Here is a 17,512-nt window from a genome sequence, read left to right as displayed (position 1 = left end):
AGGAAAATCTGAGCCCTATTATTATTACTAGCACTGGTCCTCCAGTCTATATCTGGGAAGTTAAAGTCTCCCATGATCACGCAGTTTCTATTAGTATTTACTTTATTAAAGACATTAAAAAGGGCTCTATCCATATCCAAATTAGATCCCGGAGGTCTATAGCACACCCCAAGCACTATCGTAGGAGAGGCTTTACTAGTTTTCTTCCCCTTTAGCTTTATCTTTCTGTCTAATCTGCCTGGCTTGAATATACATCCAAGGTACTGGTAACTGAAGTTAGGGTTGGCCATCCCTCAGAAGGAAAAAGTATTAATGTGATTTAATTTTCTTGGTCATGTAGGGAATAATTTATCTCAGTCAGTGCAGGGTGAAAGGTGATGTACACCACAAAAATCCTTAAAATGGCTTAAAATGTGGAAGCAGTAGGGTGTCATGCAGGACTTCTGTTTTGAGATTAATTTTACCATGGTGGAGTGGGGGAGAGAGGTGAAGCATGGTTCATGAGACTAAGGAGTAACAGGAAAGAATTCATTATTTACCTTGTGGGCAAATTTGAAGGAGAGTTGCAGGGGTTCCCCTTGTGGGCAGACACAATCAGTGGCAGAGTTATCAATATCCATGCCCTGTTAGCAGAGCATGTGAGGGACAGCAATGTGTGAGCCGAGGATGAGGAGGACCATTATCAGACACAACTGCACTCCATTTACTGAGTTGCAGTATTAGCAAGAATTTTTTTGGGTAGGAAAGAAATGCTAAGCAGCAACAGGTGGGTTTGGTTGGGTCTGGAGCAGCTTTATCATGTTGATTCACAATGCTAGCAGAATCACTGGGCACTGGAAATGGTACAGCTAAAACATAAAAGCCCTTTATGATATGTTGTCATGTTTGCCAAGCATTTGGAGACTCTTGTGTCAATTTGCCTGTGTAATCTCATTATGAATGTATCAGGAGCAACTCCATAGTTAAGGATATATTTATTTTTCTCCAGGTTTAAATCCCCTAGGTAGGCTTTGTAATAAAAATTGGTAATCGAAATTTCACTGCTGACATCTAGGACAAAGTTTTAGTTTTTATAGTGTTGAAAGTGACTCCTTTCTGTGATATTTCAACTAGTGTCTACTTTCCACCCTTCCCTCCCCCCCCCCACCCCGAGTGACTTTAATTTACAAATGGCTGTGTTTTAAAACTTCAAGGTTAGGTAGATCTAGATCTAAGCAAGGACTCATGCTTAAATTAAGGTATATGAAATGAAGTTATGAGCTTTATTTGTCATAAATATCCATATCTGCTCCACTGCAGCTGATGCATAAATACTGTTTTTCGAGGATGTGTCAGTGTGGATGCTACAGTGGCGCTGGCACTGGTGCCCAACAGAAGGTTGAGGCTAAAAGGAAGGGCTGAGAGGAAGTCAAACATGGCTCGTAGCATAGAGAGGCACCACTCTACAGAGAGAAAAAATATCACTCCTCCAGGGATAGGAGTCTAAGTCCTTTACCAAGAGAGTAGTGCTAGGTAAATAGACACAACTAGCATTGACACCAATGAAGGCACCTGAACTGACCATGGTGTGATTACAAGACCAAAGTATGCTCTCACAGAAACATTGAGATCCTCTCTGGGACATCATCTGTACCAATGCAACATTAGGTTGGAATCACATAAAGACATCCTTCCTTGGCAGTGCCATTTAGAGAATATTATACTTCACCACTTGTCCTATTTCCACTGTCACTGGACTACTCCTTCCTAGGGTCAAACAGAGATGCCTTACTGTTACCATCTGAATGTGATCCTAGAGATCCCTCTTGCATGGTGTCACTACAAAGGATGCAGGAATAGCACTGGGCTGACCAGTCGCAACCATGTCATACCTGCATATCCTGGCACCCTGCCCATAGTGGGGGCTACTGGAACCGTCATTTCCAAAGTCCCTGCAGATCCCTCTCCTTACATTCTATGATTCTATGAATGTGTAAAGTGAATTTTCATGTCCGTAGTATCATTAATTAAATATGTTTACTGAAAGGATCATAATATATGTAAGTCAACTTACATTCTGGTAATTTCCAGTACTTTTAAAAAAAATATGGACACCCTACAGTTTTGTGTTTTGCATAAAGGTGAACTATATCTGCCAGACTTAATTCCAAGTGCCCCCCGTTAATGAAAGTCAGGTTTTTTCGAAGAATGTAAAGATGTAACACTTTGGTTTTCTTAGGATTAGTAATGTCCTGATCCAGTAGTACATAGACTATACTATTCCAGTTATATGGCGCTTGGCATTTTGTTGTGGATTATTGTAAGGGTCATGGTGAACAGCATATATATGTCCAGAATTTTCTATTTTTAATGTGTACTGAAATAATCAACATCAATGCTCCTTAATTGTTCTGATAGCAAACATATTGCCATCAATGTTTGTTTCTTTTATCGGGGAAGTACAGGCCATGATCTTACTCCATGAGGCCAGATACATTGAACTTTTTAATACATTTGACGGTGAAGATCTGATTCTTAGAAGTAATGCCATATAGAGTTCAGAATTCTAATGCCTGTATTGTCTCTAAATATGTAATAAATGCTACAAAATACCAATTTGCACATCATTCTTGGAGAAGGATTTTGCTGGAATATATCACACTCATTTAAGTCAGTGGAATGTGCTAAATGGGCTGTACTGAACTGAATATTATGTGTGTTAATTTTGTGTCAGATAATTCCTACTCAGACTAGCACTAGAGAAAATGGCAACATTAAAACCTGAATGCGTTTTTTAAAATGTAATTTTTAATAATTCACAAAGTTCCATCATGTTTTTAAATGTAGAGAATAAATAGTAATAACCATACTCAGGGTTTCAACCTTTTCCATAGCACATTCCTCTTTTTCATCTCCCTTAGAATCTCCTCTCTGTCTGTCATGACCTAGCTGGGAACTTTATTCCTTTAACAAATATGGGAAGGACAGGGAGGTCTCAAATCCCTGATATCATTCACATCTCTAGGTGGAGAATGCCTCACACCTCATTAAACCTCTGAGTAGGCCTCCCCTTTTTAAAGCAGAATCTCTAGGAGTGGGTGGCAATGCAAACATTTGGGATTCAATGCTCAATGGGGGAATTGCAAAGAAGTTGCCTCAAACTGGTATTTCAGTGACTTCTTTTGCCTAGTGGTAAACAGAAAAGGTGTGTGTGGCAAGGAGTTTGGGGTAGGGGGGCAAAAATCACAAAGCACAACTCTTCCACCAAATCTTGATTTACCATAACTTATTCATACTCTCCAATTATTGATTGACCAGAGCTGCAGATGAGTGATTCCTGGATGGTGGAACCTGGCATGGTCTTTGTGTTTTAGGCCAGATCCTGCAAGGTGCTGAGCATCTCTGTGAGGTTCAGAACACACCAACTTCAGCTAATTTGTAATTGTATTTAGCACCTTGTAGAAGAATCAGAGGAGAGCATACTTCCTAGCACGAGTAGACAGATGCACTCGAACTAGCGTGCTAAATATAGTAGTGTAGCTGGGGGTAGCATGGGCAGTGGCTCAGGCTAACTGCATGAGTACATACCATGGGCATCTGGGGCAAGATTGTACTCATTCATTAGACCAAGCTGCATCCTTGTGCTACCCCTGGCTACACTGCCATTTTTAGCATGCTAGCTACAGCAGAGCTAGCATAGGTCTGTTTACTCATGTTGGGAAGCATGCTCCCATCTGCAGTGCAGATGTACCCTAATTTGTTTTGGACCCTGATCTGATCACCCAGTCTCTCTTGCAGATAACTCCTGATCTGATAGATTATATACATTTTGTCCAACAGCATCTAAGTCTGAATCCATAGATAGATAGATAGATATAGATATAGATAGATAGATAGATATAGATATAGATATAGATAGATAGATTCAGATATATATATTTGTGGGAGGGGTCTGTATATATATATCTGGATTCAGATACATATATTTGTGGGGAGGGGGTATGTAGTTGGGTCAAAATGTAGGCACATTTTTCTGCATAGTGCCATAATTTATTATTATTTGTGTTTGTGATAGCACCTAGGAGCTTCAGACTGGACCAGGACCCCATTGTAATAGGCACTGTACAAACACAACAAAAAGATGATCCCTGCACCAAACACGTTTTAGTCTAAATAATGAGCAAGAAGACATCTAAGGGGATTCGTAAACAGTGGTGCAGTCAGTGGGAATTTAACTAATACATGCTACCATCGCTCTTTGAACCCTACTTCAGACAAAGCCTTTAATAGAACAGTAAGACCTAAGACCTCACATCTCTGTATGCTAATCATCATGCAACAAAATAAAGGGCCAGTTTATCAGCTGGTGCAAATCAGCAAAGCTCCATGTCAATCAATTAACATGAATGGAGTTGCACCAGTTTACATCATCTGGAGTTCTCCCCACCCTTTACAGTTTTCTGTACTTGTATATATTGTCTTGTTTGTACTTGTTAGTGTATTGTCTTTTATAGTTCTACTGTTTTACTGGGGGGGGTGAATATGAGTTATCCCTGCTTGTCTGGTATCTCACGTTATGGGACACTTTCACTGCAGCATGTTACAAGTACACATTTTTCAAGGCAGGATATAACCATAAGACAGTATATTTATATATTATCTCAACCAGGAAGCAGAATGCATCCTCTTGCCAAAAAACAGATGCATGTATATGTTTTGTACACATGCTGTTTTGACGAAAACAAGCTTCTTCCCTTCCTGTTCTTAAATGTTGGGGTATTTTTAGAATACTATTTACTATAGTTTCAGGCATTCACTTTTATGCATATTCTGCCAAATGAACATGAGGTTAAGGGAGTGTTGGCTAGGACAGACACACTGCATCTCAGCAACACAGCTGTAGGCAAGATAACGGAATGTCTTCCTTTTTCTATGTTCATGTACTATGGACGCTACACTGAGCAGAGTTTTATCACTTATTTCAGCGGAACAAGACCTGCAACCTTTTCTTCATTTGGGAGTTAGGTAGGGAAAATATATTTATCTTCAATCTTCCTCTGGTAAGTTTCTGTATGAACTGGTGGATTTAGCCAATGTGAGGTTAATTCTGTGATCTGTGACTCAGACTGTAGAGCTCTCGAGTCATTGATCACACCAAAATTGCTCACAGCTATTCTGTACCTTTAGTAGTGCAGTTTGTCACATACCACCACTCTCACCAGGATTAGAATTTGGAATGCCTCTTCTCCCCACCCCGCGGCGGAAGCTCATTCAATGTCTCTCTGTGGGGCTGCACTCAGCCCAGGTTAGATTTACTCACCTTGTGGAAGTTCCTACATATTCTACTCTAAAAAGCTGCTATTTTGCTGTACTACTTGCTAAGCAGAATGAAAGTTGCAGTACAAAGAATGTGCTGTGCAGCACTGGTTCAGGTGCTCTCCACTGCATTGCTCAGTTGCTCCTGCCATCCTCTCTAAACATAATACCTCACCTGTGTAAATGTAATTGTTCGTTATAAATGAACATATAAACCAGCTGAAGGGGGAAGAAGAAAGTTAAGAAGTATCAGGTACAGAATATGTAAACTCTGAGTGAGTTCCTACTTTTCAGTTCAGTGTGTCAGCCTGCTCCAAAGCTAGAATAAGAGGAGTTGAATTATTTAAAAATACCTGCAGTGAATCATCTTATAACTAAGTGACTTTTCCGCCACAGAGCAACTTCAGCATAAGAACAGGTTCACTATTACCAGATTTTCAATTTGTGCCTTGCAAAGCATTGAAAAACTCAAGTCTTTCATTTTAATTAATTATGAATGGAATTTCACTGTATGCAGGCTCCAGAGTACTATTAGGAGGCCAGTTCATTGAACCCCACACCTGAGCCCAGGACCCAGCCCGAGTAGTGATGCGGGGCACCAGGCAGATAAACTGGGGGTGAGAGGGAAGGAATCCTTCTTATAGGCCTTGGAGCAACTGTGGCGGCTATGCCATAAGGCTTCCACAGGGCTTTACATGCCTCATCCCTTACTTTACATAGGGGCAGTTCAAATAGTTGTAATTTCTCTGGCTCTGCTTCTGGTTATCCACCCAAGATTCTGTGCTGCAAAGAGGATGTGCAATAAATGCAACTATCTGCCAGGGGTCCCTCTGAAGCAGTAGGGGAGGATCAGGATTTGTCCCTCTAAGCATAATGTTGTGCTCAATTAAAATGAAAGAATATTGAAATTATTAGAGCTCAGAATACACTGACAGCTTTTACTTACACATCATAGTTTAACCTTATTTAAAAAAAAGATCTTGATGTTTTTATTGTTTAGCTGGGAGCATCATTTTTTGTTGACACTCTCTTTTTGCTTTTCATTTTCCCTTAGAGTCATAGGGAGTTAGTCAGTTGTGTATAAAACTTAAATAGGTAAATAGGCTTATTTTAAGTACATTCTGCATTTTGTGTTTCTTGTTCCGAAAACCTTTATAACTGGCACAAACCTTTTCCTCCTACCCCCCTTTTAATACAACTGAGTTGTTGTCTGGGCAGTAGTATATCACCAGTTTGGAATGTTTTATGAGCTTTTAACATTCCTTATGAAATAATATGCCCATATTTTTCAAAACAAAAATATCTCATCTCCAATGTAATAAAATCAGGCAACCAGTCACCTTACATGGTCACAAAGTGAAGACATGAATATAGCAACCATGTTGGAACAGTGGAAATAGCCAGTGAGTTCTGTCAACGAGAATAGCGATCTTTACTTATCCGTAACTTTCCATATAGTTCACACTTGTGTTTGAGAGTATTCTTAAATTATCTGAAAAAAGTCATGGTAGAGAAAAATGGCAGATTATCAAGAAGACATATCTGTGTTTGGCATCCATTTAAAATTCTTTAAAGTCCAGTGGAGTGAGAAAATACACTGAGTAGAAGTGGCTCTCTTCAGTACTAAAGATAACATGATAGCTAGTTACTCAGCTCTAAAACTATAAGGACAAAGGACTTTACCATTACTTAAATACAAGGTATATGTGAGCATATGCATACGTGAGTAAATTGTTAATAGCAAATAACACAATATGTAATCTAACATATGACATGGAATACAAATGATCCAAACATCTCACAGTTCAGGATATTAAGGGCTTTATTCTACTCTACTGTTTTAAAACACCTGGGAAGGGCTCTAAAATTCCTATGAGGTTCAATGAGCTGATTTTCTGCAGAATGCTCAATTTAAGGAGGAGGGCTTCTGGTCTTGTGATGTGGCAAGGGATATAACCATCAAAATCCACCTTCTTGAGGTTTCTCAGGGGAAAAGAAGCTTAGATCACACAGGGTCCGGGTCCCTACACAGAGGCTCTAACCCTCTCTATTGTTGTCTGTTCACCTCTCCCACTTTAGTAGCATTGGCTCTCCACGTCTTTTGTGGTTTATTTGCCCCATTTTACACTGTTTACACTTTCCTCTCTTCGCATAGTGAACGTACTGTACAGCCATGAGTAAAACTGACATACTGGCACTCCATAGCAATAAATATAAGCAAACTTTAAAAGTTTGAAGATTTACCATGACAATACCACAGGTCTGTTAACCTCAAATTTTTCTTATATTAACTGCAACAATCACGTTTATAATCGGTGCTGATTTACTTGTTCCAGGAGTTGTTGTTTATTAGTTTATATCCATAATGCTACCTAGTTACCAACCTATTGAACATTAGCACTTAAATATTGCATTATACCTTCAAAGCATGCCTCAGTCAAACAAAAAGATCCATCTTTAAACCTATAGAGTCTCATTCATCTCTTTGCAGGATTGTAGCTTTTGTTAGTATCCATGTTTGCACTGTGCTTTGAAAATCCAAAGTGATAATGTCAATATGATTGTTAAGATGACAGCAAGGTGAAATTATATATATATATATATTATATATATATAACTATAATAGAATTACTAATATCACCAATAAACAAGAGTGTCATGTGCAAATAGATTAAAGATTAAATATAGTCTAGTTTTCTAGTGTTATAGGTTTTGTTGCAGCCATTATAAAATAACAAAATACAGTTTATTAATAGTAAGTTAAATGTATTATTATTGTTTGTTATTACGGATACAATATTTCAAAAACCTAATATCTATTAACTTTCATTAAAATGAACTGAAATGTGTAGTATGTTTCAATGGGAGGTAGACACCTAGCTTTTTTATTTTTTTTTTAATCCCCAGTCTACATTTAAGTGTCTTCTAAATGTTGAGAGTAGAACTCACCCACTTCTTGGTATACTCTTGAATGTCAGAGTTCAATAGGTAAACTTTTACAGTGACAATTATTTCTTCTGTAATATCTGACATTTTGAATGAACACAAATCCATAATAATCAACATTTGAATGGCCCCAGTGGAAGCATCTGGTTTCAGCTGTGCCAGTGGTACTTTAAAGGCTTTATAAAGTCAGCTGGCAGCACACCCAATCTCCAGGCATTACATTTTATGGCAAAAGAGAAACTAACATTTCTGTTTCTGTTATCTTTCTTATGTGGATGGGCTTCGAAAACCACAGACAAAGATTTTAAAAAGGTCTATGTGTGTGTTAATGTTACCAGCTGCCACAACATAATTCAAATTTGAGCATTTATCTTGTAAATCTTGTATAGTTTCTCTCTTACCTGATATAGGTTTTTTTAAACAGATGTATTGCGAGATTGCATGAAGGTACTTGATAGTGTTGCAAACTGAAAAATCCATGATATTCCTCGTGCAATGTCAAAGACTACAAATTGTTTATTTTAAATTAGGCAAAACTTCAAAGTTTTATGTTCAGTTAGTCAACATTAAGATATTAATTTGTTTTAAGTCATGTTTTGAGAATCACTTGTTCAAAGACCTAACTTTTCAGTGACATTCAGAATCTTTTCTCTTGCAGCCATTTCGTAGAGTGACGTTTTCTGTTGTGAGTCAGCCTCAGGACCCACATCAAGGGTCATTGCAGAGTTGCTATGACAGCGGTCTGGAGGAGTCAGAAACACCAAGCAGTAAGAGTTCATCAGGGCCAAGACTGGGTGCCCTTCCACTCCCAGAGGACAACTACGAAAGGACTACGCCGGATGGCAGTGTTGGTGAGGCAGAGCATATGGAAAATGGTAGGGGCAAACACGACATTCACACACATAATCACACTAGTGAGCCATAATAAATAGACATGTTGAAAGTTCAGTCCAAAATAATAAAATAAATAGCTTAAATTATAACTATTTTCTTTTAAATGGTAACATTTGTTAAAATACAGCTATACAAAATAATGGAACATAACCATACAAATAACATCAGCAGCATTTTTTTACATAATTTCAAAATTACATTGCTGAAACAATTAAATAATTAAAAAAATATCAATGCAGGGGCTGGGTTCAAGGAAATTAAATTGCATACACAATATTTTTTTTAACAAAAGGAACTGATAAGGGACATGCATTCTCTTTTCTACTTCCATTTTTTATTTGTCATACAATCATTGCTTATGACATTTTCCTGAAATTGAATTTGTGCAGCACCAGCATAAAGAAAATAGGAATTAAAAATCTCCTTCTAGAGTCTTCCCTTTCCCCCAATATTATGTAACATGTTTTCAAAACAATATTGAGGTTTCTACTCCATGTTGAATTATTTAGAAAAGGAAAGAACTGTTTTATTTTTTGCTACATGGTATATTGTGGAAAATACTTTTAGAATATATCATTTAAATTAAGGATTTTTTTAGAAATATGAGGATGGGGTTGGGAATGCATCCTGATTTGCAGTATGAGTAATTCTTCAGCAATTACAAAATTATGGTAATTAAATACTTAATAGTTTGCAATTTTCTTTTGTGTCTACAATTAGAAAATAGTGAACTTTAAAATACTTTTTATAATAGATCTTAAATAATTTACTGTTCCACACTTATTGACCCTTATTTAAAGCTCTTTGAAGTCAATGTGCATTGACTTCAGGGGGCTTTCAGTGATACCCTTAAACTATATAGTAGATTACTTCATGTCAAAAACTACCACATGTCAAAGAGTACATAGTGCTGACGTGTGAAATGAGGAGTTTACTAATCAAGTTTGTATAGCTGTGTATGTGAGTGTCATCAGCTCCTCAAACCCAGTATAGATTTGGTTTGGCTTTGCGCATGACTTTAGCTTCTTTCAAAGGCTTAGATCTGCAATTAAAAATTGTTCTTGTTTTATTCCTAAAATAGACATATTGACCCAATAAAAATAGATCATTCTCTGTAGTCAGGAAATTGACATATCTAATGTATATGAGGAAGAGGACTGCAGCAGTCTGCATTTGCTGAAGGTCTGCATTTCAGCAATGCACGACTATTTCAAGTCATACAGATTAATGGACCCTCCCGCCCCCCCTCATGGAAAAAATAATTATCGTAAGTTAAGTTATCATTTGCCCATTTATAGATGTGTGTGTATTAAAATTTCTTTTTAGAAGGTAGAAAAAATGAAAGCTGTTGGGAGCTTGCTTCCTACATTGTTATTTATTTGTATTTTTGTTAATTTAAGGGTGAAATTTAGTGCTTAGGAAAATGAGGCTAAAGCACTGGCTATATCCAGGTAGATACAGTGCAATGAAGGCAAGTATTTTTGACTGAATAAATTCACAGTTCTTCAGAAACTTTCTGAGTCACAATATGTATAAAGCAATATATAAACACAGAATCTTGGATGAACTGTAGGACTATGATTTATCCTAACTTTTGATGTACTCTTCAGTAGATAATGAAAATGATCTTATCCAAATTTATTCTCAGAAATTCCAACATACAGTGGACTCTAGTTTGCTTAAATTTTGGAAATTGTGGGGCAACTGCCATTATACTGCATTAATTATTAAACTTTAAAATGAAATTAGGCTATTTTTGGAGGTTGAAAGTAACTTTTCTTTGTTAGGATTACATACCTATCCTTTGAAATTAGAAAGATTTCAGAATAAGTAGAAGCACAACCAGATCAAACTACTAAATTTATTTATTATGCCATGAACGCCTCCAAAACAAGAGTAGCATGATAAAGTCTCACATGGTCTAATGCAAGGATTACAGACAATAAGGGAGATTTTTTGTCATATTCACAAAATCTTGAACTGAACCCCATGAAAGGTGGGTGACATTGCAATGAAAATTATACTCCACTGACTTTTGAATTCTGCTGCCACTTTTAAAAACAGGATTTAGACAGTGGCATGTCATCTGCCTCCAGTAATTTTTGTTAACATTAGTCAATAGGTGATGACAGAACAAGATGCAATGCACTTTTGCAAAAAGAAAAAGAGTACTTGTGGCACCTTAGAGACTAACAAATTTATTAGAGCATAAGCTTTTGGTCTTCTATAAATGTAGCATTTGACATTTGAGTGAGTGCTTTCTCTGATCCAAATTTTAAGATGACTTGTCTAGCTACACAGAACAATTGTATTGCTCAAATTCTGGTAATTTAATCTTTAATATTAATGGATCATTCTGATATAAATAGAATTGGAATTGAAACCTGTCAGGTATTCATGTGTCATATTTAACTGGAATCTCGGTAATCTGCAGTGTTTTGGTTGGTTAGGTTTTAATCAGGATTTGTATTGGATTTTCATTTGGATTTTCCATGGAAACAGCTTTCAAAGTGCTATCTTAGTTTTTCATTGTTATTACTTCAAATATTTACCATTTAATTTCAATCGGTGCGAAATGATGCAGTTATAACTAATTACTTTGGATTTACTTTCATTTTAAACTTTGAGAAGATAATTTTCAGTACAGTAATGTAAAACCTTCTGATACTTTTGATACAGTCTCTGTGCAAGATAGGAATACTAATGAAATAAGGAACCTTTCATGTTTCAGCAAGTGGAAGAAGGCTGAATCTACTGCAGCCGAGTAAATATCGGTAATGAAATGCAACTTCCCAAATTGATGGGTTAGAGGTCTCTTTCTACTTTTTCGGGTTAGCATAAAACAGAGAATTGAAACAATAGCCCAAGTGGGTTGGTTTTCTTTATAATCAACTGCACAGTATATTACCAGCCTACATGAATGTCAGATGTAGATTGAGTTTTGTTTGCATTATTAGATGTGGTGTCAGCTGTGCCGAGTGGGGTGGGGTGGAAGAAAAGTTAGCAGACCGGCTGTGAAAATGCAGTATGAAAGATTTGCTAATTCGTAAGATCTGGAGAACCAGAAATAACTTCTGAGTCTTTCCCCCCTGCCCTTGCAGCTTTCTTTACAAAGAAATCCTACTCATTTCTGCAATTTTGTCCAAACAACATTAATTATTTCTCTAATGTGGTCTTTAAAAAGACATTCTTTTAACAGAAATTGCACACCGCTTTTCTCAAGAGGACATATTATTTTTCTTTACAACATGATTTTTTATTGTGAATATAGGCATTGCCATAATGGATCAGATTCCTGGTCTATCAAGCACAGTATTTTGTTTCTGACAGGTTTCAGAGTAGCAGCCGTGTTAGTCTGTATTCGCAAAAAGAAAAGGTTTCTGGTTTCTGACAGTGACCAGTAGGTACCAGATACTTCATAAGAATGTGCAAGAAACCACATAATAGAAAATTGTGGAATAACTTTCTCTCCTGATCTCTATTATGCCTGGTCTGCATTAGAAAATTAGATTAGTTTAAGTATATCAGTCAGGGGTGTGAAAAATCCTCACCCCTGAGCAGTGTAGTTAAGATGACCTAACTCCCTTTGTTAGGTAAGTGTTAGGTAAATGGAAGATTTTTTCTGTCAACCTAGGCACCACCTCTCGGGAAGGTGTATTACCTATGCCGATGGTGTATTACCTACCCTCCCCCCCCCCATTGTTTTCTGTAGTGTTTACACTTAAGTGAAGACAAGCCCTTAGGTAGTTGTCTGCTTATGCCCTGAATCATGAAGATTTATATTTTCTAAAAGATTATTCATCCTATTTCATTTCATTACAACTGTTGTCACTGTGCATACATGCAATTTTATGAATTCTACAAAATTATTGGCCTCAGTGATCTCTTGTGGCAATGTGTTCCACAAGTTAATTATCAGTTGGGTAAAAAACTATTCATTTTTATAAATTTTATGTTTGTTTTCTTTAAACCACACTGAATATCTAATTGTTTTTGTATTATGAGAGAGAGTAAATAATAGTGCTCAATTTACCTTTTCTATCCTTATTTTTATACCTTTATCATGTGGCCTCATTTTTATTTCTTCTCTGAACTACATTCACAGCCTTTCCAATCTTTCCTCATAGATAAAGTCTTGTTGTGCATCTAATAACTTTTGCTGCCTATCTCTGAACTTTAATATCTGCTAGAAGTTTTCTGAGATGGGGGTGACCAGAATTGAACACAGTATTCCAGATGAGGGCATCACAATACGTTCAGTATTATTTTCTATCCCATTTTTTACACATGCTGTCATTAGGGCAATACTTTTCATTGACATGCCTGTAATGATGCCCATGTCTTTTTCCCTGGGGCTAATTTGGAACCCGACAGTGTGTATGATTAGTTCAAATAAATCCTTCTGATGTGCACAACCCTGCTTTTGTAAACAAAACATTTCATCTTTCATCTTGTTGTCTAGTAAAATAGCTTTGTTAGGCCCATCTGAATAGTCCTCTCTAGTCATAATTAAACAAAATAATTTAGATTTAATAAAATTATAATTTACTTTATACATATAGTAGCACCTTTCATCCAAGGACAAGGAAGCAAAGTACAACCATTCATTAAGTCTCACAATGAGCTTTTCAGAGGATAGCTGTGGCCCACTAGGTTGAACATAGGACTGGGAGTTAAGAGACTTAAGTTCTGTTTCTGTCTCTGTCTCTACCACTGACTTAGTCTAGTCACTCAAACTCCTTGTGTCTCATTGCCAAATCTGTAAAGGTTGGAAAATAGAGATCAGCTGCCTTTATAAAGGGCTTGGATATCTATAGATGAAAATAAAAGAAATTATTTATATATCCATCATTTTAAAGAAGGGGGAACCAACGCAAAGGAAGTTTAAGTGACTAGCCTAGGGTTCACAGGAAATGAGTGGTAGAACATGGAGTAGAACTCAGAACTCCTGACCCTCATTGCTCTTTTATAGTCACTAGACAATTTCCTCCCTCCTAAAAGACAGCAGTAGTTAAATGATATTCCAATCAACAGAAGAATAGCTAAAGGACAAGAAAGAAAATGGTATTGTCCAGTTCTAGCAATATGATTTGATTACTGCATTATTTTACCTATGGTGGTTTCAACTTAGTTCTTAGGTATCAAACTGGTTGTGCAAAATTAGAGATCCATGCTAACAGAGCAAGAAGGATTAGTTGTGTATAAGGTGAGCAGCCTTTTTTCCCCATATGAAGCGTTAGGAGATTTCAGATTATTAGAAAATAAATACCAAGCGCAATCCAGCTTTGTTCATTTAGGGGCTCAGTCTGCCATACTTTCTTTTGTAAAGCATAGTCAGCTTCATGGAGTAGGGTAATAAATATGAGTAAAGGTAAAGAAGAATGTAGTCCACACACAGTTTACATTATTCCAGGGATATTAGGTTTAAAATTGTTTTTAGGAACATTACCCCAGTGCAGGCCCCAAAGTTTAAGGATCTTTTATACAAACATACCAAGCAGAAACTCATCGGGTTGTTCCTAAGTTGCTGTACATTTATACATTTTTGCACGCTTCTCCCAGACTACTAACATATTAAAAAAAAAAACAACTAACGAAACAAACAAAAACCCTGTTGACATTCATTTAATTGCTTCTGAAAAATACGGCATGCTGTTTATTCACATAGATAACTCCTGACCCAGGTGATCCTAGCATCCTGCCACAATGATATTTTGGATCACAATTACACTTTCTATGATGGAATAAGCCTAGAGACAGTTAATTGTGAGAATGAGCTATTGTAGACTGTAAAAGACAGCCAACTATCTGAGCGAAGAGAAGATAGTTCAGTTCACTTTATAGAATACATAAAGCCTTTGGTGAAGGTCTCAAAGCAGCACCAGCCCCTGCCAGAATAACAGATGCAAAACCTGCAGATGTATCTCCACATCTATAATGATCAATACCCCCATAATCCCCTTTCAAGATATATGTGCCCTGCACATACCTATCACAACATGTGGTGTACCTCATCCAGTGCATTAAATGCCCAGATAACAAACTGTGTGAGTGAAACCAGACAATCACTATGCTTTCAAATGAATTCACACAGAATAATACTAAAAGACAAAACACTGAACACTTTTCACAAAATGATCACTCCATATCTAACCCCTCAGTCCTCATCCTCAAAGGAAACCTGCACAACACTTTTAATAGATGAGCCTGGGAGCTTAAATTCATAACTTTGCTAGACACAAAAATCATGGTTTACAGTTTATTATAACCTACTATAATCCCCTAACCCACTGTTTTGTCCTATGACTACAGGGGTGTTAATGGCCACTTTGAATGGCCCCTTAGACTATGTGTTAACTACTTATGCCAAACTGTCTGTTCCACCTTGTAATTAGCTGTGACACTCTGAGTACCTTTCCCAGATCTGAAGAAGAGCTCTGCATAGCTAAGCTTGTGTCTTTCATCAACAGCAGCCGGACCAATACAATAAATTACTTCACTCACCTTGTCTCCCCATTATACTAATGACATCCTACTCCCAATGGCTCTATTTGGGAGTAGATTTTTTGCCCTATTTTCTCCTTTTCTTATTTAAAAAACATCTTTGGAATTTTTCCCCTCTACACCTGATTCTTCTGTGAGTTTCTCCACTGTATACCAGATAGTGATATATCACATGCTATCCAGCCAACAGTTAATACTTCATTATATGTATGGTAGCATTTTTACATTCAAAGCTATGTAGTGTTTGCTCTTAAATAGTTTTTTTAGTATTTTGCACCAGAAATTAGGCAGGTGTATCTTGCTTGCTTGCTGCTAATAGTTGTTGTTCAGGGATATAACAGGATAATAGTTTATTCTATATACAGTATTGTATTAGTAGAGAAACATGTCAACAAGATAAGATGGTTTTATTTTTATAAATAAATAGTGCTATGTGTTTTCATTGTACTTTATATACATAGAATAAGATACAGGACCAAATGCAGCCTTGCAGTGTGTGGTGGTCACTCTCATTAAACCCACTCTGGGGTGCTGGAACAATGTATATAGTGTGGATGCTGAAAGCCACTGAACCAAACGATAACACTGTATATGATGGAAAACCACTTCAAACCAGGGAGTGCATCAGTACCCCCACAACCCCTAGTTCCAGCACCTATGAACCCACCAGGAGTGGACTGTACATGGCTTTTTGACTTGTGGAATAGTTATTTTTTTAGTTATTCTTCTTTGAGTCAGTCTCCAGAAATAGAATATCGCTTGTGCATTGACCATTGGTAGAATGTACTTCTGAGTGGCAAAATACCATGTGAAGTGCTTTCAGATCAGTCATGGTTTTGGGTTCTCATAGAGTGCATAATTGTGTCTGCTATGATAAAAATAGATCAGTCTTACTGAATTTGAAATCCACATTCATACCTATAGCTTTGTTTTAATTGGCGATAACACTGCTCTCTTTTTGGTACTTTCTGTTCTATTTACATTAGCTCCCTTTTGTGCCTCACAAAGGAAAAGAACATTTGGCCTTTCCTTTTAAATTTAAATTATGAGAAAAACCATTCTCTCCTTTACCTGTAAGCCCCTACTTTCTCAAAAAGAAAAATATTTACACCAATCACTGTACTGTGCTCATAAAAGTTAGTACTATTAATGTAAAGTAATTTTTAACTCCTGGTTCACTACCTCTTTAGCCTTCTTTTTATCTTTTGAAGACAAAAGACAGCCCTTTTGCAGCTGAGCTTCTATTATTACTGTATCCATTGCAGGAAAAAGCTATGTAGCCCTTGTGTATTCCCATAATCTGTGTTAGAAAGAAGCGAGTGTGTGTGTGATCATCAACTATGAGATCTAAAGAGAATTTCTAAAATACACTTATTTAGAATAATTTAAAATCTTTTGTCCTGCGTAAAAGAGACAATAATTTATATAATCTGCATTATCCATGACTATCAAATCGGTTACAGAGGTAACTATTAATAGTCGAAATTGAGAGATGTGGAAACTCAGTCACCAAAAGATTAAGTGACTTGTCCAGCATCATACAACAAGTTGGTGGTTGAGTGAAGAATTGACACCAAAGTGAAATCCTGGCCCTATTGAAGTCAATGAGAGTTTTGCCATTGACTTCATGAGAACTAGGATTTCACCTAATATCCCGAGTCCCAGTGCATTGCACCAACAGCTAGTCCATGCTGCCTCTGACTAATGCAGATTGCATAATTCCCTTTGATTTATTCTGAGCTCTAAACATGGATTGAAAGCAGAACATGCTCCTAAATTTCCAGACTGAAGGGAGAAGAAACTTCTTATTTGTCTGAAGAATAATTAACAAACCTTGCATCTAGTCCAGGTTTCCTCCAGTGAAGAGTCTAAT

At 36.9% G+C, this 17,512-nt stretch overlaps 1 protein-coding gene across 9 annotated transcripts in view; it reads left to right on the top strand.

Annotated features, from left to right (window-relative positions):
• The window catches only part of PCDH7 (protocadherin 7), a 373,651-nt gene that overhangs the window by 164,372 nt on the left and 191,767 nt on the right, over nt 1–17,512 (top strand). For 4 of the 9 annotated variants that reach the window (XM_038400460.2, XM_043514032.1, XM_043514031.1 and 1 more), the window contains one exon: nt 8,900–9,008. The exons of 1 other annotated variant lie outside the window; for it this stretch is intronic. In XM_038400460.2, the coding sequence (XP_038256388.1) occupies nt 8,900–9,008 (109 nt within the window). Of the gene's footprint in view, nt 1–8,899; nt 9,117–17,512 lie in introns of all 9 variants that reach the window. 4 more of the 9 variants (XM_038400456.2, XM_043514027.1, XM_043514030.1 and 1 more) reach the window with 2 other exon arrangements.

This window comes from Dermochelys coriacea, chromosome 4 (assembly GCF_009764565.3).
Source record: "Dermochelys coriacea isolate rDerCor1 chromosome 4, rDerCor1.pri.v4, whole genome shotgun sequence".
In the NCBI taxonomy this organism is placed as follows: domain Eukaryota; kingdom Metazoa; phylum Chordata; order Testudines; family Dermochelyidae; genus Dermochelys; species Dermochelys coriacea.
Note: the sequence above shows the minus strand (reverse complement) of the source record. Positions and strands in the feature narration are given on the sequence as shown.